This window comes from Pseudoliparis swirei, unplaced genomic scaffold (genome assembly GCF_029220125.1).
Source record: "Pseudoliparis swirei isolate HS2019 ecotype Mariana Trench unplaced genomic scaffold, NWPU_hadal_v1 hadal_62, whole genome shotgun sequence".
In the NCBI taxonomy this organism is placed as follows: domain Eukaryota; kingdom Metazoa; phylum Chordata; class Actinopteri; order Perciformes; family Liparidae; genus Pseudoliparis; species Pseudoliparis swirei.
The window spans coordinates 1-24,000 of NW_026613298.1; the positions used below are offsets into that span (position 1 = coordinate 1).

Genomic DNA, 24,000 nt, shown 5'->3' on the forward strand with positions numbered 1-24,000 from the left:
ACTTTCATGTGAGGAGTCTGAGGCTGGAAAGATGTGTCGCCGTGCTCCACTCTTAAAAGACAAGAATGCTCAGCTTTATTTCCACATTCTTGTCTTCCAGACAGAGTTTCCACCGAGTGTCTGAAGCGCTCTGGTCATTAGTGACTAACTTGACTCCGGTGCTGAGTTACTGGAAACGGAAGGGACAGTGACTCACTGGCATATTAGTGTTTCTTTAGTGGAGTTAAAAAACACAATGTACAGCAGTGGAGGGAAGGAGAGTATGGACATGTATGTGACAGAGGAGAGTGTACCTTCTCCGGTGGAGGAGGGGCTTGGCTCTCTTCACCTCTCCTGACGGACTCTTTAATGAGCTGAAAGAAGGGACAAGGTGGACCGTCAGAGAAAGACAGGTGAAACTACATTCATGTAAAAGTGTTACATTTAAAAATAAATAAACACACCCTAGAGGCCTCCCATTGTGTTACCATTAATGTAGTATTTTAGAGCAAAAAAAGAAGTGTTCTTTTGAATTGAAGACACGTGATACCGAGTTCAGCTCATACGTCTCAACAACAGTGGAGGAGGTGAAAGAACAGACAGAGAGGATATAGATAGAAAGTTGAGATAAACACAGATGTTGTGAGATAGCAGCAGCTGCTCAGCAGCCCCAAGGGAGTTTGGTTGGGGTGGGACACTCTCTGGGACGAAATAGACTAACTCCTCCAATGAGATGCTTGGACATGGAGTGCCATTAGGACTATATTAAAAAATCCGAACCAAGGAAGGCTTTCGGGACATTGGTTGCCAGGATTCATATTACCTGCGCTGTGCGATGTCAGTCTCTGCGCCGGCCCGGCCCGGTTCCCAGCTGTGACGACGGAATGGAGACAAGGAACAGATGGAGGCTCGCAAGATGGCAGAGGGGACGGGGTTCTCTGGAAGCTGGTCTTTTTTCTCTTCTTCTTCTTCTTCTCCTCCTCCTCCTCCTCCTCCTCCTCTTTCTGTCCCGCCTCCTCCTGGGATTCGTAACAGAAATACAAAACTATTAACTTATGAAATACAATTGCTTTTTGGAGGTTATTTGGGGGATTTGTTTGATAGAGACAGAAGGGAGGTGACGTGGTCAGGACAATAACCACTCGACTAGACAGGCCTCCACATCGCTTTCCCTTTTTGAGGGAAACTTAATGTGTTGTGAAGTTAACCCTTGTGTTGCCTTCGGGTCAATTTGACCCGATTCAATGTTTCACCCTCCTGTCACCTTTATATTTACTAACATATTTTACCCTTGATGTCAATATGACCCCAGCTATTAAAATCTCCAGAAAATTATTAGAATTAATATTGTTTTCCAAGTTTAAGTGTGAGGTACTTTATGTTTGTTTGTTGACTCCCGAAAGAACACCGACATTAAACATTGAATCGGGTCAAATTGACCCGAAGGCGACAGGAGGGTTAAATATTGAATCGGGTCAAATTGACCCGAAGGCAACACAAGGGTTAAAGACACTTTATTCTATTTACTCAGATATACAATTCTAGGTTCATTTATTCTAAATAAACAGCTTACGATAAATCATTTGGTATTTCTTGTCGGATATTTTCTCGTTATTATAGTCGGGACATAAGAGACAGAAAAGTATATGTATATGCTTTCTCCCCGGAGTCCTTTTGACGATGACCCTATGAGACGGCATAGATCCTATCTGCCTGATGGATCATCGAGGTCTGGGTCGTGGAATTCCTGCTACCGACTACGCCACTGTCCTGTTGAGACTCCGCCCACTGTTGAGACTCCGCCCACTCCTCCTCTCTACCTCCATCTGCCTGATGGATCGTGGAGGTCTCCATCGTGGAATATGCCTACTATGAACTATTCATACACTCTGTCAGATTCATTGAATGTATTTTAACTCTAAATCTGTCCTTCTGTACACATTAATCATCGATTGCACCTGTCCATCCTGGAGAGGGATCCTCCTCTGTTGCTCTCCTGAAGGTTTCTTTCCTTTTTCCCCCCCTGAAGGGTTATTTGGGAGTTTTTCCTGATCCGATGTGAGGTTTTGGGACAGGGATGTTTATGTGTAAAGCACTCCGAGACAAATTTGTAATTTGTGAAATTGGGCTATACAAATAAACTGAATTGAATTGAATATGTAGAAGAGTCATTAACTAAACTACCGAAATAAAATGGAACAAGCACAGAAATATGTATTTAATACTATGAGAGTTAATCTCATTTAATTGGAATCAATTTCAAAAGCAAAATTGGAAATGTGGAGAAAATGCAAATGCACTGGTGGCTCTGCTGGGTTCGTGAAACAATCTGTCTTTTTTTATTGTTGTTAAATGTAAATACATTTCTGGAATCATATTGAAAAACAAATAACAGCTTCTGTTGGGAAACATAAAAGACCAAACGGCACGCTTTACCTCGGTCCTCCGTTTCGGACTTCCAGGACAATCTGGAGCTCCGAGGGGTCACAGCGTCAGGGGTGCCCACCGGCAAGGCCCCCTCAGTAGGACTGAGGGCTCTCCGAGTCGATGTATCATCGGTTGAATTCCGGGAGACTCCAACCCCTTTGTCCCTGTGTCCAACACAGGGGGGAACTTGGGGCTGGAGAGGAAAAGAAGACACAAAAGATGAAGTGGATACATTTATTAGGATAAACCACTCGAGATGAACCATCGCTTTGATTTTAAGAAGGTCCTTAAAATAATAAAACAATTAAAATAAACGCTCCACAGACTCTCATGCTTTTCGTTTCTAATTTTCTTCCATCTTCCAATGACAATGTCGCATTTAGGTCTGAACCAATTCAGCTACACACACATAGCTACACACACATAGACATGGTGATATGTTCTAACCTATGGACTACCTTTCACCAAACACAAGAGCCGTCATCTTAAACTAGTCCGGTTTGGAAGTTGCAAATCTTCCCTTTTTGATCCCTCTATCCCTGTGAGGACATGTTGTATTTTGGGACTCAAGTACTTCACATACGTAGACTTCTGTCCCTACAAATCCCTCCCAAGAGCATTTGAGTTGACTGTTGGGGGGTCAGATTTCCAAAGATCCTGTAAAACAAGGTTCTGGGGTATGGAGAGAGGGGGGGGGGGAGAGAACAGCAGCCGCATGCCGTCTCTGGAGTTGCAGGATTGGGAGGAACGTCAGTGGAAAAAGGCCTCATCCAGAACAAGTGAGTCACACAGATCTGCACTCTGAGGGAACCGGAGTGGAGGAGACCCCCTTCTCAATAATAAAAGTTCACAAAAATGTTTCACAGCTTTCACCAATGTCAAAATGCTAAATTAAAATGCAGATAGATCCTTGATCCTGAGGGAGGACTACGAGGTCACATGTTGTCCCCGCTGCAGTTGCGTGGACCGGCCAGCCAACTGGTTTTCCTCCAGTTCCTGCCAAGCTGCGGAGGGGGAAAGTGTTGTACGTCTGTTGTGTAACACTCCTTTCACCCGAGGTTCTTTTTTCCCCCACCCCGTTTCATTTTTAGAAAAATGCAAAAGGTAGAAAGCAGCGGCAGCGTTATTTCGAGCCCTGGCACGCACACCTGTGTGTTGTGAATTTCAGCTGCTGTGCTGACGTAAAAGAACATCTGACCTCCGGCGTTTTTGTAGAGTACCACCAGAGATTTGAACGCACGCTCCTACCCGGGAGCAAACACATGGAGGTGTATGTGTTGCTTACCCTTTTAAAGACACCGTCATCCGGTTCAGCAGGGACTCTCACACCATCTTTGTCTCGGTGCAACAAACACACCGACACGCACTCCCCTATGTCTGGATGGACGTCTGGAGAGAGAGAGACAAGTAGGAGGAGGAAGGGAGAGGTGGGAGGAGATCAAAAAACAAAACAAAAAACACCTTACTGGGTCAGTGATCGAGGTAAGGAGGTAAAAGATATTGTTGCGCAACAGATTGTTGCTGTGTCTAAAAAAACAGTGGCTTGTCGCAGTGCTGGTTGCAATCCACCGAGACAGGAAGTTGACCTCATATCACTCAAACCACAAAGAGTGTGTGTGTGTGTAAATGTGAGACAATCAGTAGGCCTGTTGAATATAAGGGCTGTTTCATAGTCTTAGACCACACAGTACATAAAACCTGCCTTTGATGCTTGTGTCTGTAATATATTTTAATTATAATGCACAGTGATCCTTGCAAAGGATAAATGCCAGTGAGTGACCAGCAATTATGAATAATTATTACTTGACCTTTAGGGCATTGTTGTTATAAAGCAATATGAACAAATCTGTGATTTAATCGATAAGATCATGAATAAAGTGAACGTTAGTCAAAGTTAGCTCAGCTAATTTTGGAAATAATTGAAAGGGTCAGTTTTTGAATATATATATATATATATATAGTTTTTAATTTTTGAAGTGGGGTTGTATGCATATGAGGTAAAATGACAGAATTATTTTTAAATTGCTGGCTTCGATGTGAGCAAATTAAAGGCTTCAGTTCCTGGTCGGAAAGGGCTGTATTTCAAACCAACATTTTTATGTTCTGAATCTGATTTGAATCCATACAGAACACCATAGGAAGATACAGAATGTAATCAAAAGAAGAAGAAAAACAGATAATAATCATAGACCTTTACCTGTACATGTTGTCACCGTGTTGGTTTCAGGACAGAAAACATCCCTCTCCCTCTGAATCTAAGAGAGAAAAGGAATATAGAGGAGGACCAGGAAGTCATTTCTCTGATGAACAGAACTGATACATTTAACATCAAGCTTGTGTAATTGTTTGATATATTTTATTAAGTTCTTTGTCGCCCGGTTTTGTCTTGTGGTACCAGCCGAGACAACCATCTGCTGGTTCCCTGCAGAACTTCTAGGCCTTCTCAGTGCCGAACATACATATTCAAATATCATGGCGTCACACCCACTGGCTTCACATGTGACTGTTAAACACCACACGCACGCGCACACACACACACACGCAGACACACACACGCAAACACACACATACACGCACACGCTGTGTTTGTCTCACATGTTTGAACTATTGTGCGAGCATCTTGCTCACTGATGCAGACTCGCAGGTCACAAGCGAGCGACTGTTCCACCCCTGCGACCAGACACAGGCAGTTTCAGTGTAATGTCAAAGAAAAAAAAGAAAGAAAACTGTAGGAGGGGTTCTCCACGAGACTTCTGTGTTTCTGCATTGCTTCACAGGGACAAAGACTCGGGACAGCGACTCACAAACAGGCCATATGGGAAACAACAATCCATGGGAGCAGCTGATGTGATCTGGTGTCACGAAAACTTAACTTCCACATCATCCTCAACCCTCTTCACCCCTGCATTTGTGTGGAGTTTGAGTTGAGTGTTTCGTTAAGCAGAGAGTTTTTACCAGCGTACTTACTGTAGGTAGCATTGAGGGACAGCCTGATCTAATCACAGATGTCGTGGTACACTCAGTCACTTAGAAAAGGTTTGACCACCAGAGGCACATATGTATTTAATGTACAATACACAACAGTCTAACTCATTTCAATGTTTTAATTACATAAAAACTGTTTGGTTCAATACAGTTCAGGTCGATGACATAAAAGATGGTTTCATCAGCATTGAAACGGATGCTGATCCTTGTGGGACATCTTTATCAAACATCTGTGTAGTTCTTTTGATCAGGTTTTCAAAGAGTGCAGTTCATTGTGTTCCAACGAGCCCTCAACTCAGTAGCACTCGTTCTGAAGGCACACTCCAAACTAAGAAATCCAAAGCTGTAGAATGCGCTGGACATGAACAACCTGATTTGTGTTTGAAGCAAGGGATTTTAAAGTCCCCCTTCCCCACCAGTTTGTTCTGTAACCCCTGTGGGCTGAGCCATCAGAATGACTCTTCACATTTAGTGGTGCGATTGTTTAAATCACTGAAGTCCTTTGTGCCCCGTCCACTTGTCTCAATGGATCGGTTGTCTTTGTCTCCAAGATGCCAGCTCTGCTCAAAATCCCGCAGAAAAGAGAAATCTGCACAAAAGAGCGACTCTCCAACACGTAGGCAACAACGCCTGAGCTGCACATGCTGGATGGCTGCTTGAAGACTTGGAGGCTCCATTAAAACCTCATTCATAGAAATGTTTCTCTGACACAAGAAATGCAACTAAAGATCATACTTATGGATGAATTTACATCTCTCCATCACATATTACTAACTCTGCTTCCTCCCCGGAGTCTTTGTGACTTCACGTCTCTAGGGTCCATTGGACCTGGATGAGTCTGATGCCTCCTGCCTGGTGAGCCGGCCTCCTGTCATGGCCCTTCTGATGCGCTACCCCCCTTTCTGGATCGTGGACCATGCCTACTATGAACTATTCATACATTCTGTCATACTCATTAAATGTGTTTATATACAGTGCATCCGGAAAGTATTCACAGCGCTTCATTTTTTCCACATTTTGTTACGTTACAGCCTTATTCCAAAATGGATTAAATTCATTATTTTCCTCAACATTCTACACACAAAAACCCATAATGACAAAGTGAAAACTGTTTTTTGCACATTTATTAAAAATAAAGAACGAAAACATAACATGTACATAAGTATTCACAGCCTTTGCTCAATACTTTGTTGAAGCACCTTTGGCAGCAATTACAGCCTCAAGTCTTCTTGGGTGTGATTCCACAAGCGTGGCACACCTATTTCTGGGCAGTTTCTCCCATTCTTCTTTGCAGAACCTCTCAAGTTCCATCAGGTTGGATGGGGAGCGTCAGTGCACAGCCATTTTCAGATCTCTCCAGAGATGTTCAATCGGGTACAAGTCAGGGCTCTGGCTGGGCCACTCAAGGACATTCACAGAGTTGTCCCGAAGCCACTCCTTTGTTATCTTGGCTGTGTGCTTCGGGTCGTTGTCCTGTTGGAAGATGAACCGTCGCCCCAGTCTGAGGTCCAGAGCGCTTTGGAGCATGTTTTCATCCAGGTTGTCTCTGTACATTGCTGCATTCATCTTTCCCTCAATCCTGACTCGTCTCCCAGTTCCTCCCGCTGAAAAACATCCCCACAGCATGATGGTGCCACCACCATGCTTCACTGTAGGGATGGTATTGGCCAGGTGATGAGCAGTGCCTGGTTTCCTCCAGACATGACGCTTGGCATTCAGGCCAAAGAGTTCAATCTTTGTTTCATCAGACCAGAGAATTTTGTTTCTCTGAGAGTCTTTCAGGTGCTTTTTTGCAAACTCTAGGCGGGCTGTCATGTGCTTTTTACTGAGGAGTGGCTTCCGTCTGGCCACTCTACCAAACAGGCCTGATTTGTGGAGTGCTGCAGAGATGGTTGTCCTTCTGGAAGGTTCTCCTCTCTTCATAGAACAACGCTGGAGCTCTGTCAGAGTGACCATCGGGTTCCTGGTCACCTCCCTGACTAAGGCCCTTCTCCCCCGATCGCTCAGTCTGGCTGGGCGGCCAACTCTAGGAACAGTCCTGGTGGTTCCAAACTTCTTCCATTTCCAGATGATGGAGGTCACTGTGCTCATTGGGACTTTCAATGCTGCAGAAATCTTTCTGTACCCTTCGCCAGATCTGTGCCTCGATACAATTCTGTTTCGGAGGTCTATAGATAATTCCTTGAACTTCATGGCTTGGTTTATGCTCTGATATGCACTGTCAACTGTGATACCTTATATAGACAGGTGTGTGCCTTTCTCAATCAACTGAATTTAGCACAGGTGGACTCCAATCAAACATCTCAAGGATGATCAGTGGAAACAGGATGCACCTGAGCTAAATTTTGAGTGTCATGGCAAAGGCTGTGAATACTTATGTACATGTTATGTTTTCATTCTTTATTTTTAACAGATTTGCAAAAATTTGCAAAAAACAGTTTTCACTTTGTCATTATGGGTTGTTGTGTGTAGAATGTTGAGGAAAATAATGAATTTAATCCATTTTGGAATAAGGCTGTAACATAACAAAATGTGTAAAAAGTGAAGCGCTGTGAATACTTTCCGGATGCACTGTAACTCTGTAATGCTTCCTTCTATACAAATGACATCCATTGCTTCTGTCCATCCTGGAGGGATCCTCCTCTGTTGCTCTCCTGAAGGTTTCGTCCTTTCCCCCCCCCCCCCGTGAAAGGTCTATTTCTATTTTTTGGGAGTTTTCACTGATCTGATGTGATGTGAGGTCCTGGGACATCTCATAATTTGTAATATTGGGCTATATAAAAATAAACTGAATCGAATTAAATACTGCATATATTTTTAAGATGATCTTAAAATCTTAAAAGATTGTCAATAGGTTTTAGGGGGGTTGTTTTTGACAATATCATGTTCAACGTTAGTTGTTGAAGACATGACAGCCTTGTAAATTTCTCCCCAAAGACCCATGCAAGCACCACTTGTTTACTAGAGATGAGCTCATCAGTCTCTTGGAAATAAGTCATTCAGCATTAAAAAAATGAAAAGAAAGAATAATTAAGTAGAGAAATTGGAGTCGACCAAGACGAAAAGAGATGGCAGCACTAAAATGTGATGTAATAAGCTACATTTTTTTTGCAGAAAAGCCTTCGTCAAACAGCTTGTACTAATACTAAATAAATCAACAATCACGGATAAAAAAGACTGCACAGTGTCTTTGGACACCAAGCTGGTCACATTGTAAAGACACCAGAGATTAGTCTTTTTTGCTTTATTTTCGGCTTCATATAATATTTTAACTCTGTACCTGAATTAATCAAAAATTTAAACTACGTTTTGCATTTGAAGAAAAAATAAACAGGTTTTAAACAAAGCTGCGGAAATGTTAATGGTGCATACTCAATAGTTGCAACAAAGCTCATAAAGTCAGAATTGCATTGGGTCATATCAGATTGGGTTCTTTAAAAACTGGAGTTTGTGCATGTGGTGAGGGCTCAAATAAGCAGGGTGTTTCCTGTCTACGGATCTTTGAGATGACACACACACACACACACATTGGTGACGTACACAGAGCTGGTGTCTGTAATACAGTGCTCTTTTAGCTTCAAATCCAGCGAGGGGAAGGAGAACCTAACAGAACTAACAACACGTAGACAGGGACGGTGATCTTAAGTGGTGTTCAGGATGTGTTACGCAATCATTAACTTTTTCCATTATTAGTTACAAACATTCAGCATTTCCCAGGATGCTCTTCAACACTCTTGAGAAGATGTGCCTGGACTGGACTTCGGCTAGGAGTGTTACTCCTTGGTGAACAGAGCCGACTGCGTATGCGTGTTTCATAATTTATCTCTGCCTCCATAGTTGCTACGTTTTCTATGAAACGTCGAGAATCACGGCATCGTCCCGTTATTCTGAGGGACTGACATCAAATTATGGAAATTGTATTATGCAAGGTACATAGCTAACCTAAATGTATATTTATAATATATTTATTATTATTTGTATGATATGAACCACATTCTTTCTCCGTGCCGTCGAGCGCCACACGTTTTCTTTCACAACCATGAACGCACACTTGAGTTTATTCTGACTCGGTCCATCACACCTCATCCTGCTGCCTCAGTTACTCACTGGAGCAATGAACGTGGATTAATCCGCCGCTGAAAATAGTCCCCAACAAATGAGTTTTTTCTAAGCTTCTTTAGGATAATTGAACAAAATATACATGTGAGTTTTTTCTTTTTTTTAAGATCTAAAGAAAAAGAAATTATAAAGACTATCGAGCATTTGAAAGTAAAATTCAAACTACCTCATATGAACTTCAGCTGAATTTAAGAAGGTACTTTTTAATACAGATATGAGGACTGTGGATTCTGTCTTCATGCACACCATAGACTGGGTGAATGATGACAGTGATTTAGCAATAACTCAACATACAGTAAATGTGCCAAGTGAGGAAAAAAAATCTGAACCTATCCCGTGTGTTCCTTTTTTTCTTTTTTCTTTTAAATTTGGGAGAATTAAAAGCCAAAATTATAAGTCATAAGATTTTCCCACTTTACTCATTATGTATATAGGTGTGCCTCAGTGTGCCACGTAAAATGAGAAGCTGTCTGAAACCCTAAAGCGTACAGTCAGACATCAGGGACCTCAAATGACATGTGGGCCGTGCTGTTAAAGAGAGGGGGAATAAACAGCCTGGTGAAATCTCTCAGATGAAGAGAGAACGTGAGAGACATGGGACGAGAATGCCGCTCATCAAGTCTGCACTGCTGCCACTGGTATGGCCATATATATGTCTGTGTATCATCCAGGAGGCAATTGTGAAAATCCGATGCGTATGTCTTAAAAGCTGCATTATCTCTATTCTTTCTTGATTCATTTCGCTCAGTAAACATTGTAAACATGAGTTTATGGACTCAATCTCTAGTTTCAAGTCTTCTTCAATACAGCATGATGTTCATTGAGTAAAGTATGGTCCATTTAGAGTCACATAGACCATAAAGCAGGGTATGCTTTAGGACGGGTTGATTGTGATTGACAGGTCACAACCAGAGTTGTACACAGCATCTCTATGTCAGTCCTCCATTCCAAATGTGGTAAAAAAAAAAAAAAACATGGCCGCCAGTCATAATCCAAGATGGTGACAGACATTGTCGAACCAAAGACTTCCGAACATCAGTCCATAAACCAACGGAGTGACGTCACGATGACCGAACTCCACTCCTTAAAGACAGTATGGGGTATCATCTCTGTCCAGTTGACTTTCTCTGGCGGTCTCAAATCTAACAATTCCTTCAACGATGACATAATGAATACAACTTTCAAGTAAAGGAGCACCATTGGACATTGAAACCATTTCTGCAGACACAACAAGACAATGTGTCAGGATCCTAGCTTATATGTTCAGAAACATGACATAAGCAATCCGTTTCCCCCTGGGAGATAAATAAAACACTGTCTTAAATCTTTCAGAAAAGTCTCAATTAAATCTTAACGGCATCAATCGTATTCTTTTTTTTACAGCGCTGTGGACACTGTTAGACAGACTACCTGTAGTGCAGACTCACTGAACCTGCAGCCTCTATGCAAACAAACTATGAATAGATATCATGTGGAACATGTGGAGGAGCCACAAGAGAGCCGCAATATCTCCGTGGCAACGCTGCACATCCTGTTTGCATCACACCAAAGCATGATGAAAAAGTGTAACTGTTGTTTATCCCCCCCCAAAATAGAGAGAAGAAAACATTACAAAATTCGAAGCAAGAAGACGTCCCTTTTTTTATTTACTGATATTTCTGAATAGCAAATGACATGAAAAATACAACCATATATGATATGCCCAGCTAGGACATGGAGTCAATATGCTAAACGCCTGTATGTAAATTGTATGAAAAGGTTATTGTAAGGATTATTATTATTCTCCTCCGGCGTGTTCAAACGTCGTCTGCCCGCACACCGTACGCCCCAGCAGAGTGAAATTCCACATGCACAAGCAGACCGGTGAAAATTTTCATATTATTGAGTTTTCGTAGTTGTGTAAAAAAAAATGTCTCAATAGCGCCCCCTACAAACTCTTTTTTTCAAAAGCAATAGTTTTCTTCCCCCGATAACCGATTGACTTGAGATTTGGTCCACAGGTCAGAATTGACCTGCTCTACAAAAAAGCCTCTCAGACCCCTAAGCTCCGCCTACTTAGATTTTCCGCCATTTTGAATTTTGTTAAAAGCACTTTTTGTTTAACTCCTCTGAAACGCTTCGTCCAAATCATACACAACTTGCTGTGGTTCATTATCGGTTCGATGCCATCAGAAATCTTTGAAAGATTGTTGATATGTCATTGTTTTCAGAAGATATGGACCAATGAACATCCAAGGGGTGTGGCCTAATATGTAAAGACACCTAACTTCCAAATCACTTGGACTATCCTCACCAAATTTGTAGCCTATGTCCACAAAGACACCCTTAACCTACCGAGATTTTTTCATAATATTTGAACATTAGGGGGCGCTACAATCAATCCCTCAAATTATGCCTTTTTGGCCTTTTTTCATGTTTTTAGGGGTTGTAAAACCGTTAACTCCTCCTAGTGCTTAAACCCGATTCATTCCAAACTTGGGCAGTATTGTCTTGAGACCTTTGTCTTGAAAAATCTTTGAAAGATTTCAAAAATATTAAACTATGTGCGTTTGCCGGACCGGCAAAAAACGCCATTCGCCATGAAAATTGACGTTGTTGTAACTCGGCCATACATTATGTAATCTGCTCCATATTTCTCATACCTCATGACATAGTGACCCTGAAGACATCCATATGCTAATTTTTGATTCTGGTCTTAGCGCCAACTAGTGGCACTAGGAAGTTACATGTTTTTTACTTTTATACACTGCTCCTAGCAGATTATTCAGATCCCTCTCAAAATATACCAGAATAGACCAAAGACCTTGATGATGCTTCTCTGTGAAGCTCGTAGCGACACGTTATGTCTGGCGAGGTTCTCCATCGGCAAACATTGATCCTTCGCCGTGAACGAATAAACCGTTGTAACTCGACTCCACATCATCAGATCCGTACTAAACTCCCCATGTGTGATGACACTCCAGGCTTGAAGACATGTGCAGTCTAATTTTTTATTTTAGTGGTAGCGCCACCTACTGGTAACAGGAACAAAAATCGTTTTTTCTTGGGCTTCCTTCTCTGAGAAGGTAAATCAGATCAACACCAAATTTGTTACACATGAAGGTTAGACTTTCATGATGCCAGAAGACGAAGCATTTTATGTTTCGTCTAACACTGTTGCCGTGGCAACCCATTCTTCGCGTCAAACAACGAAGGGGCTTTGGAGGGACTAAAAATGCTCGAAACGTAACTAAACTTAGCACACACATTTAGAGTCAAATATGTAGTTACCTGATATGATTTTAAAGCTTTGAAATGCCAATATGGCTCAATAGCGCCCCCTAGACTGTATTCATGTTCAAATGGCCCCGGTATTTGCCCGCAATGACCGATTACTTTGTAATTCATCATACATGTCCGCTTAGACCTGCTCTAAAAAAAATTACATTATGACCATAAGCTCCGCCCACTGTGATTTTCCACCATTTTGAATTATGTAAAAAACACATTCTTTTCAACTCCTCCTAAACGATAGTTGCGATTCATACACGACTTGTTGTGCTTCATTATTGTTTCAATGCAATCAAAAATCTTTAAAAGATTGTTGATATCTCATTGCGTTCAGAGAATATGGACCAATGAACATCCGAGGGGTGTGGCCTGATATTTAAAGACATCTAACTTCGAAATTAATTGGCCAATCCTCACCAAATTATTAAACTATGTTCACATGACATCCCTTAAAGTACCCTAATTTTTTCATAATATTTGAACATTAGGGGGCGCTACAATCAATCCCTCAATATATGCCTTTTTTGCATTATTTTCTCACGTTTTGGGGGGTTGTTAAACAGTTAACTCCTCCTAGAGTTTAAACCCGATTCATTCCAAACTAGGCCAGTATAGTCTTGACACCTTTGTCTTCAAAAATCTTTGAAAGATTTAAAAAATATTAAAGTGTGTGCGTTCTCCGGACCGGCAAAGAAACGCCATTCGCCATTAACATGTAAGATGATGTAACTCGGCCATACATTATCCAATCTGCTCCATATTCCTCGTGTATCATCACATAGTGACCGTGAAGACATCCATATGCTAATTTAAAATTCTAGTCATAGCGCCACCGATTGGCCAAAGCAAATCAGCCTAAAAAACATGTTGCCCTTTTGAGGCCTTTATCATATTCCAAAAGTTGTCAAATTTGAGATGCATATCAGGCCTGGCGAAAATCCCGATATTCTCAAGGTTTCGTATTTTTGAATATTGACATTTTTCTCTAGCGCCCCCTTGAGGTAGAAAGCGAATAACGTTTTGCAACAATGACCGATTGACTTGAAATTTGGTATACAGGTGCACCTGGACCTGCTCTACAAAAAAGTTTATGGTGAAAATCAAATGCGCCTAACTAGATTTTCCGCCATTTTGAATTTTGTAAAAAAATATGTTTTTCACTTCTTTCCAAAACGCTTTCTCCGATTCATTCGAAAATTTCTGGGATCCATTATTGGTTCAATGTCATCATAACTCCTGAAGATCTTGTTGATATCTCATTGCGTTCAGAGAATATAGACCAATGAACATTTAAAGGGTGTGGCCTGATATTTAAAGACAGCTAACTTCCAAATTAATTGGCCAATCCTCACCAAATTACTGTACTATGTTCACATGACATCCCTTAAGGTACCCTAATTTATTCATAATATTTGAACATTAGGGGGCGCTGCAATAAATTCCTAAATATCGGCATTTTTAGCCTTTTTTAAGCCTTTTTTCATGTTTTGGGCAGTTGTTAAACTGTTAACTCCTCCTAGAGCTTATGCCCGATTCATTCCAAACTTAGCCAGTATAGTCTTGAGACCTTTGTCTTGAAAAATCTTTGAAAGATTTCAGAAATATTAAACTTTGTGCGTTTGCCGGACCGGCAAAGAAACGCCATTCGCCATGAAAATTGACATTGTTGTAACTCGGCCATACATTATGTAATCTGCTCCATATTTCTCATACCTCATGACATAATGACCCTGAAGACATCCATATGCTAATTTTTGATTCTGGTCGTAGCGCCAACTAGTGGCACTCGGAAGTTACATGTTTTTTACTTGTATACACTGCTCCTCGCAGATTATTCAGAGCCCTCTCAAAATATACCAGAATAGACCTAAGACCTTGATGATGCTTCCCTGTGGAGCTCGTAGTGACACGTTGAATCACATTCGCGTGTAATTTACATGACAAGGTCTAGACTTCACATGGATACACGTGATGCATGTATATGTTCAAATTGTCACAGCGCCCCCTGCTGGCAACCCTGGACTCGCTCAAATCTGCTCCAAACTTCTCATGCTTCGTAGAATTCACGGCCTGAGGATATCAACAAGCCTTTTTTCACTCAGAGTCAAAGCGCCACCGACTAGCAAAGTAAAATCAGTGTCGCGTGACAAACGGTCAAACGCCCGAACGCCGTGCGTGCGCTCTCGGCCGAGGGGGCCGGCGTCCGGCCAGCACCCCCGACGTGCGAAGCAGGAAGAGGACCCGTTCATCGCTGCTTGCAGCTTTAATGTTAAATTTGTTTTGTTATATTATTTAATTATATTATTTATTTTTGTTGGTTGTTTAATTTAAACCATATGTGTATATTGATTTTCTTATTTGGGGGCGGCTGTAGCTCAGTGGGGTAAGGGGGTCGTCCTGCAACCCCAAGGTTGTCGGTTCGATCCCGGCTCTCCCCATTAGTTGTTGCAAGTCGAAGTGTCCTTGAGCAAGGCACTGAACCTCCAGTTGCTTCCCGGGCGCATCACTGCAGCCCACTGCTCCTTAATAACTAAGGATGGGTTAAATGCAGATAACTAATTTCCCCTTCGGGATTAATAAAAGTATATATCTTATCTTATTTGTGCCGTCTTTGTTGTTGGAAAAAGAAAAAAAGTTGAAAAATAGAATTTTATAAAATCCCAAAAGGATAAAAACAGCTAGATATTATAAATGAAAAACCATTCAAATACTCTCAAATATTAATACAAGTATACCTCAAACACACACACTCATACCTTAATCAGCACCACATCCACAGTCCTCTCTCCCTTGGCACAGAAGCTGTACCTCCTCCTGTGTCTCTCGTACATGCCGCCTGCAGCCGAGGATCAACGTGTTAACACGCGACCATTTCACAGGATGAATCACAAACTCTCTCTCTCTCTACCTCTCTCTACCTCTCTCTCTCAATTCAGTAAGGGAACCAAACAATCGCGTATGTTTAAGAACGGCTAAGGGTGGAGGGTCGAGTTCCCAGGGACAAAAAAAAGATCCAATTTATTTCCAGAGTGCAGGCTGCTGATTTTCTTCATACCATGAGAGAGAAAAAAAGAAATGGCACAAAGCAACTGTGCATGAAGCGTTTTGTTGTATGACTAATGAGAAGATGAGAGAGATGTGGTCGGATCAACCTTTAACTCGGGAGCGTCGCAGATTCCGGACTGAGCACCGATGAAAACATTAAGCGTTTATCGTGACGTTAAAACAAAAAGTTTAATTAAAAAAAAGTCCTGCATGTCCCCAGTTTGAGATGTGTAATCCAGTAAATGTTCAAGTATCGCCGTGTTCCTTCTCGCTGGAGTTTGGTTTGGGAAAATGAGCCCTCTCTGCCCACATCTGTTCAAAACGGTGGCCCCTCCCTCCATCCCACTCTCTCTCCCTTTTTTTCCCTTCTTCTTTCTCTCTCGTATACAACCATTACATCTGTCCTTCCCTTTATGAAAAAAACTCCCTCTCATCCATTTGCTGCTTCTCCACTGCTATCCACACGAGCACACACACACGAGCACACACACATACACGAGCACACACACATACACACACTGGAACTCTATCTTGCTAAGTGCCTCTGCACTTTGGGAGTTAGACTCTTTTTATCTGCTGGAACTGAAAGAAAGAAGGAAGTTCAGAGGAGTCTGCTGCTGCAGCTGGAGGAGACGGAGCGTTAAACTCTCCGCCGCCTTTCAGCGCTTTTGGTAATTATGGATGAGCTTCAATTATAAACTCCAGTCACAACCATGTGTGCGATCAAAAAGAAAAGGTTCAACCCTCTTATCCATCAGTTGTTTACATTATTGTTATAAATCAGAGCCATATAACACCATATATTTGTGTCAGATATTTCGGGGGATTATGTAGTCTTTGTAAAAAATTATTTTTGTTTTGTTATGAAACTATAATTCCATGATGCTGTGGGTGTTGCAAGTGGTCTTAAACAACCAACAAATGGAAACGTTCAGCTGCATCTGTGACCGATCAGCGGCACACAAATACTGCTGTCACCATGGTAACAGCTGTACACCATCCAGCTGTGACGGCAGAGAGAGAGAGAAAGAGAGAGGCGAGAGAAAGAGAGAGAGACATGTGGAAGTAGTTATACCTGCTCTGACCACAAGGAAGCAGCATAGGAACGACACTCACATCTCTACCTCCCACACATCAAGTTTTCAAGTTTCAAGTTTTTATTGTCACATCCCCTTTTATACAAGTATAATCGGTTCGTGAAATTCGCAGACTAAAAGAATAAGAATGAGAATAAACTATACAATATCCATACAATAAATAAGAAGTAAGTATTAACAATATATATCTAAAACAATGTAATAGAATATACATCAAGGCAATATATATATATAACTATATATATATATATATATATATATATATATAATATATATACATATATATATACACATAACAGGACAACAAGTCCTGTGCTGGTTGATAAGTGAAAAACTTGCCTCCTAACATCTTTTTCTAACCACTTTTCCTTGACCTCAATGGAAGACATTATGAGAAATGGGAAAAGATAGGAAAAGATGTGACGGAGAATTCACGAGAATTTATGAAAACTCAGACTTCACTGAACAACTTAGTTATGATGCAACGGGGGTTGTCACTGATGTAGGTCTGCCATGGTGAAACTACAAGGAAGAACGAATACAAAGGGGCACAACGAAAACGGGATCCCAGGAAATCTATTATGCTCCGGCATGCAGGCTTTATGAAATGCTCCTTCAATGACCGGCTGCTTCACCCGTGGTCCTTCCTGCTGCTGACACACTTAACCAACACTGTAGAAACTGACAACTTAATCAAATGGCAATTAAACTGTTCAATATCAATATTAATATTTACTTATGGACATTCCACCGTTTGGTTATATATAGCTTTTTAACAGTTTGATCATTTGTCATAGACCTAGCTTGATATTTTTGTAATAAGATTTGTTTTATTGACGGTTTGCTATATTTAATGTTCACTTTATTTCAAATAAATTAATAGATATAAAATCACAACACAGAGCTACTAATAATAAACAATACAAATTCAATAAATAAAAAAAAATTTACTTTCCTCCACTGCAATCAAGTTAGCAGTGTGTTTTGGTGCAATGACTTCATTTCTATAACACTGTGAACATGTCATTACGTGTTCTTTAAGTAATGTAGCACAGATATTGAAAAAAACTCAAATGTAGAATAAATTAGTCTCATACTTCTGTCATCTCAGAGTGCACTTTCCTGTGTATTTATCCCTCCCTATTCGTTCCTCCCACCCCCCTGTTTCTGACCTCACACCATGTGGCTCTCACACACACACACACACACCTGTGACCTGCTGCTCCTTGAGACCAACTCCTGCGTCATTGGGGGAAAAACGATTTATATGGTTTCAGAGGTGACCTTGGTGTGGTTTAATCTAACCTCCACAAGGCCTGGAGATCGGCAGGACGGGAGTGCAGCTAACTCGCATTCATATTATCCGGAGTAAGGAGTTTGCAAGGAAGCATCATGGGAGCTGCGGGTTCGGCAGCTCTTGTCTGGAGACTTATCGGTGGAAGCAAACTTTTATCTCCGGACCAATTCCCAGTTTGTTTTGGTTTGTTTGGCATGTTACTACGTGCATTGTCCGCTCCGTGATAGATATCTTATCATGCCAGAAAGCTCCCTTTTTCTGCTTCTTTTTTTCTCCGAACTACTCTGAACTTTTTCAAACCCATGATCAAAACAAGACAATGCAACAATCGGTGGTGACTGGTCAGGTGTGCCTAAGAGAGAAAGTGGACAGCGCTTCTCCTCCTTTCATTCTTTACAAAACTACTTCTGTTTTGAATGACCAATCGTAACAAAACACGAATGACCTTGAGCTGTTTGCCATTAGTTCACACACCTCCCTATTTCAGTGAACCACAGGTGGCAGACATTCCCTTGTCCTGTCCTTGCTCTACATTGAAGTCCCGCCTACAGAAGTGACTTTCTCTGCGGTCGCGAAATTATGTACCGAGCCGCTTGCTTTGTGCACAACATCTGAAAAAGTAGGCAACCCTTGTAAAGATGTATTACCAGTGCATAATAAATATTTTCGGCTATTTGGGTTGCTGAAATGGAAACCACACAGCACCAGGCATACATATAAGTTATGACATTTGAACATCTGTTCAGCGTAAACTCACCTGCAGAGCGCGTGCCCCGTCCGAGTCCCGTCTCGTCCGGTGGCGCTGCTCTTCTTCTTCTTCTGCTGAGGACGGGAAACGCCATTGTTAGTTAATTGTTAAAAGTTGTGCCTCTTTGTCAGTGGGTATTGCATTTCTTTGAATATATCTAGTCAAACTGAGTCAGTAATGTTCCTGGTTAGAATAATTAAGGGGTGAAATGGAAAGCTTCTCCCTGACACAGCCATCCTGACTGGAACATGCTGGAAGGTGACATGCATCCAGAGTTGCCGCCTGTTTTAGCTCATTTGTTGCAACTGTAACCTATTTCGGGGCCTACGGATATCACAACTTCATTTTGGGCTTATTTATGAGGTAGATATTCATTTTTAAAGGAGTCTCTCCTCTTTAGGTAGGGGTATCGTTAAATCGAGGAACATTTTTAACTCAAATGTATTTAATGAAAAGATGGTGCAGTTTCCACCTGAGATAGTTCAGAATATCACCGTGTGCACAACAATCTATTTAGTAATATTCCCTTTTACAGTCAATTATAAACCAACAAGTGAATCTTAAGGACACAAGGTAATACAACATAAATAACTTTTCAGTAACTTCAGACTTAAAAAAATACTAAACAGTGCTTTCATGCATAAACACAGGGTTTTTCCTGCATAGAGAACATTTGGGCGCGCGCCTACGCCGTTTTCCCGAGCGCCTAAGGCAAAAAAAAGTCCGCGATGGAAAAAAATAAATACAAATACAACCGGTATTACCTGGCCCGAAACGCAACGCACATTTCGGTGCTTCTTTCCGGTGCCTGAGCCGATTGAAATTGAAAAAAACTATTGTTGTGAACTTCTCAGGTGACTCCGCCCTGTCAGCAGGTTACGAGCCTCTCATATTTAACTTTGACAGCGGAGGCTGCGCCGTGTGTGACTACGTGAACCCGTGTGGAGCACACCAGCGTCAGGCTGGGCCGACGGGGAGACCGTCACCGGTCCCCTGAACACGTGGAGACCGATGATGACGAGCAGCCTGAACTCAGATTAGTACCGTAACGTTGATTGCAAGTCTTGCATTCATAAAAGTAGCCCAAGAAATAATAAATTAGCCATTATAACCATGTTTAAGCTAGCTCGTAGCTAGCGCTAGCTACGAGCTACGAGCGTGACAGTCTGCTAGCAGCTGTGTTGATGTACAGCGGTCCCGGCTGTATACCCGGTGTTACCGGGAATATAATGACGGAGGAATGAAGACCGTGGGGCGTCACTTTGTTTCAGTGTAACTCTCGCTGTCAGAAGCTAAACTTTATTTGTCACGTGTCATCTTCAGTCCATCTGATTGGTTGTTCTCTTTGCCCATCAAAACAGTGACAGGTTTAACCCTATAACGTCTGCACATGACAATACATATCACATATAGTGGAGAACATATATGGTGTATGTTAACAGTCTGATATCCGTTGTGTGTCAGTGCTCCATGATAACGGCTTCTACAGGGAATATGGCCAAAGAGGTTTTTAATGTCCTCATTGTGCGTTTAAAAAAAAAAAGTATCGGTTCAGGCACCGTTTAGGCACCGGTATCGTTTTAAAAGTACCGGTTTAGCACCGTTATCGGAAAAACGATACCCATCCCTAGTTATAATGGTAGGGGAAACACTGGAGTTGATAAGCGTGTCTTCTTGTTTGATCAATACGCAACTGTGAGGTGCGCGAATGGACCGAGCGACCAGCTGCTGATCACTCACTCAACAGCCCGACGTGCATGAATAGATGGTGCGCGCACAGCGCGCAAACAATTTTTTTGGGAGCACCGAAGACCCATTTTGACCCAGGAAAAACCCTGAAACATGAAATAAAAAAGTCTGGTGATAAGTTAAAAAGCCTCAAAAGATGTAATTTATGGCTCACTCACTGAACCTATGACACATAATGCTGCTCTACAAGTCAGAGTCTTGAGGAACAGCTTTTATACACAAACTATAAATGAACTAAACAAAAAGTGTAATAAAAAAAGATACACATATTCAACATTAACTTTTCTTCTGATTATATATAAATACTGAAAAACATGAAGCAGCACTCACTTCAACCTTCGTGACTACTGACATAGACCTGATGGAGGAATTCATAATGGGGGAACTGGGGATATTTGTTAATACAAAGTCATTGTGGTTACACAAACAAACAAACACACACACACACACACGTGTGTCTGGATGTGATTAACGCCTCATTTCCGCCGGGCGTGTGAACGACGCAACACGAAAAATACGCCTCATTCGGGCTGATTTTTTAAACTCGGGCGAAAAAAGTACGTAAGACAGTTGAAATGCTCCGTGTGACGTCATGCCGTTGAATCAGAAACTACGGAGGAAAGTTGATAAAGCGGCCGTCATCCAGACGCAGTTCCTGGAAAAGCTGCGTGCGGCTATGAATAATATAATATTTAATATTAATATTATGAACACAGACTCGAGGGCTTGATGGTCCGACGTGTGTGGGACTTCCTCAACACATACAAATCGTGTTTATTTATTCCGTGGTGGGCGGTGGTAACGAACTGTTATCAGCCACGATAAGCCACGCCCCCTCTCCTGCGCTTCTAGCGCGAGTGAAGAGAACGATCACAAACAGTCCGGTGAGTGAACTCACGCGAGTACATTTAGTAAAGCAACGCAATAGTTCACCTCTCCTCTGGCGTGAACGCAGCATGAAGGAGAGTGAACAGACCACACTCAGCTGCTTTTTTAAGAAAAGGTATCATATTTATTTCATTCTGTCGCGGGCCACATAAAATGACGTGGCGGGCCGGATGTGGCCCGCGGGCCGCGAGTTTGACACATGTGTTCTAAAGTATCGGGAGGGCTGGGGGGTGCACCCCTACTCCTGTATGATGTGATGATCTTCACCATGAACATTACCAGGAGCCTACAACTGAAGCAGTTAAATGAAATTTAGCCATCACTCATTTGATCATTACCTTCGCATTGAAAATGCGGAAGGTTATGTTTTGATCGCCGTGTATTTATTTATTTGTATGCGTGTTACTCGCAAAACACAAAAAGTATTAAACCGAATCGCATGAAATTTGGTGAGATGATTGGGTATTATCCGGGGACCATTTGATTAGATTTTGGGATCGATCGGTTCAAAGGTCAAGGTCATGTAAAGGTCAACATCTTCTTGAATTGCATGCAATTTGGTGGGATGATTGGTTATTATCCGGGGACCATTTGATTCAATTTTGGGATTGATCGGGTCAACGGTCAAGGTCATGAAAAGGTCAACATCTTCTTTTTACCATAGCACGGTAATTTTTTTATCCAATTGGCATGCAACTATGCCAACATGTTCATAATTCAATGCCCAATCTTGTGATATGCGAAGGTATGCGCTCTACCGAGTGCCCATTCTAGTTTAAGTCTGTGTTTGTTTGTTTTTTCATCCAGATGATCTAAACCACACACAATGGAATAAATCAGGCGGTTCAATCCCCGCTCTAGTCGATGTGTCCTTGAGCAAGACACTTAACCCTGAGTTGCTCCCTGTAGCTGTGTCTACGGTGTATGAATGTAACATGGTTGTAAGTTGCTTTGGAAAAAAATTGCAGCTAAATGTAATGTAATATGTAATGTAATGATTACTCGTTTTGTTTGCCTGTCTGAATTCTTTTTAGAGATCTTTACCAGATCTCAGCAAGTACAAGGATTCGGCATTTCCTTGGTTCCTCTTCTAAAAAAACAGAGGTTCTACCTGCACAGCATCCGTTCCCATTCAGAGTACGAGCTTGATATTATAGTGGGCCTCTTATAGGGATCGGACAACAAGCTCAATAAACATGACAGATGTTAGTGTTCCCATTATTAGTGGCTATGAACACAGGCCCGGTGAGACTCAAGCACTGAACCAATGGAGCCCTAAACACAACACACACAGCAAGCCAGCCACTGAGTCACAACTATTACAAGATGATGATGATGTGGCTCTGCATCACGGTCCTGCAATAACTGACCCACACACATATCCCTATACTTCTCCCCTTGTGAGGGCCCTGTATGCATTCTCGAGCCACTTACCCTAACTATGACAACTAAATGCCTAAACCGAATTCTAAACTGAACCGTAATATCCAGTCTTAACCTTGCCTTTGACAAAATGAGGCCTGGGATAAAATGCCCTCACTATCCCAAAAATGTCTTACAATGAAAGTTAAAGTAGTGGTCCTCACTACGTCGTAAGTACGAGAATACACACAAAGATAAGCACAAGGGCTTTAAGAAATAGCCTCTTAATATTCCTTTTGTTCAACTTAAAATGTATGTTCAGATAAAACAGACACTTAGCCTGAGTCTTAACACACACACACACACATACATACACACACATACACGCACAGCACAATTTCTCAGCCCACCTCTAGTTTCACTGTCCACTGTTAAGTCCTGATGACATCATCAGGTTGCCCGGATACCGTGCACCATACAAACAGTGGTGCCGGATCAACAGCCGTCTCTCACACAGTCAGTCACTGCCCTGTTACTGTAATTATTCTACTGTGTCTCTTGGCTTCCTTCTATTCTAAAACTATCCACCACAGTTCAAAATGGAGAGTGAAATAAAAGGGTCACTGAATGTCAGATACTACTTAAATCCCACGGAGCTGTGATGCTAAAGTTAAAATCTCCCAACTTGGACCTCAAGATGACCTCCTCTAGTAAGTGAAGATAAGAACGGATCACTTCATTATTTTTATATCTAGTTACATCATTAATGTCAAAACAAGCGGTGGTGTGTGAAAGTCAATGACCACCGATATGACAATCAGCTGCAGAGCTACCAACTCTCACGGTTTCGCCGTGTGACACACGCTTTTGCATGTTTTCACACGCTCTCACGCCACACAACCAATTTCTCACGGCAAAAGAAATTCTGATTTTGGCCCGAGGCGCGTTGGTTTCTTTTCAAACTCCGCGACGATAGATGGCGCTAAGGAGCGCATCTATAAACCTATTCGCTGCATAGACATGCTATTTACTCC

General features: G+C 41.8%; 1 protein-coding gene across 1 annotated transcript; it reads right to left on the reverse strand.

Moving 5' to 3' along the window:
- Positions 1–293: 293 nt before the first annotated feature.
- LOC130191427 (A-kinase anchor protein 13-like) lies at positions 294–19,041 on the reverse strand (the record flags this gene model as incomplete). The annotated part of the gene is made up of 6 exons (XM_056411083.1): positions 294–353; positions 803–998; positions 2,416–2,599; positions 3,692–3,795; positions 4,604–4,661; positions 18,977–19,041. Coding segments are annotated over 6 exons (667 nt in total), but the record flags the coding sequence as incomplete, so codon positions are not given.
- Between the last annotated feature and the right edge of the window lie 4,959 nt (positions 19,042–24,000).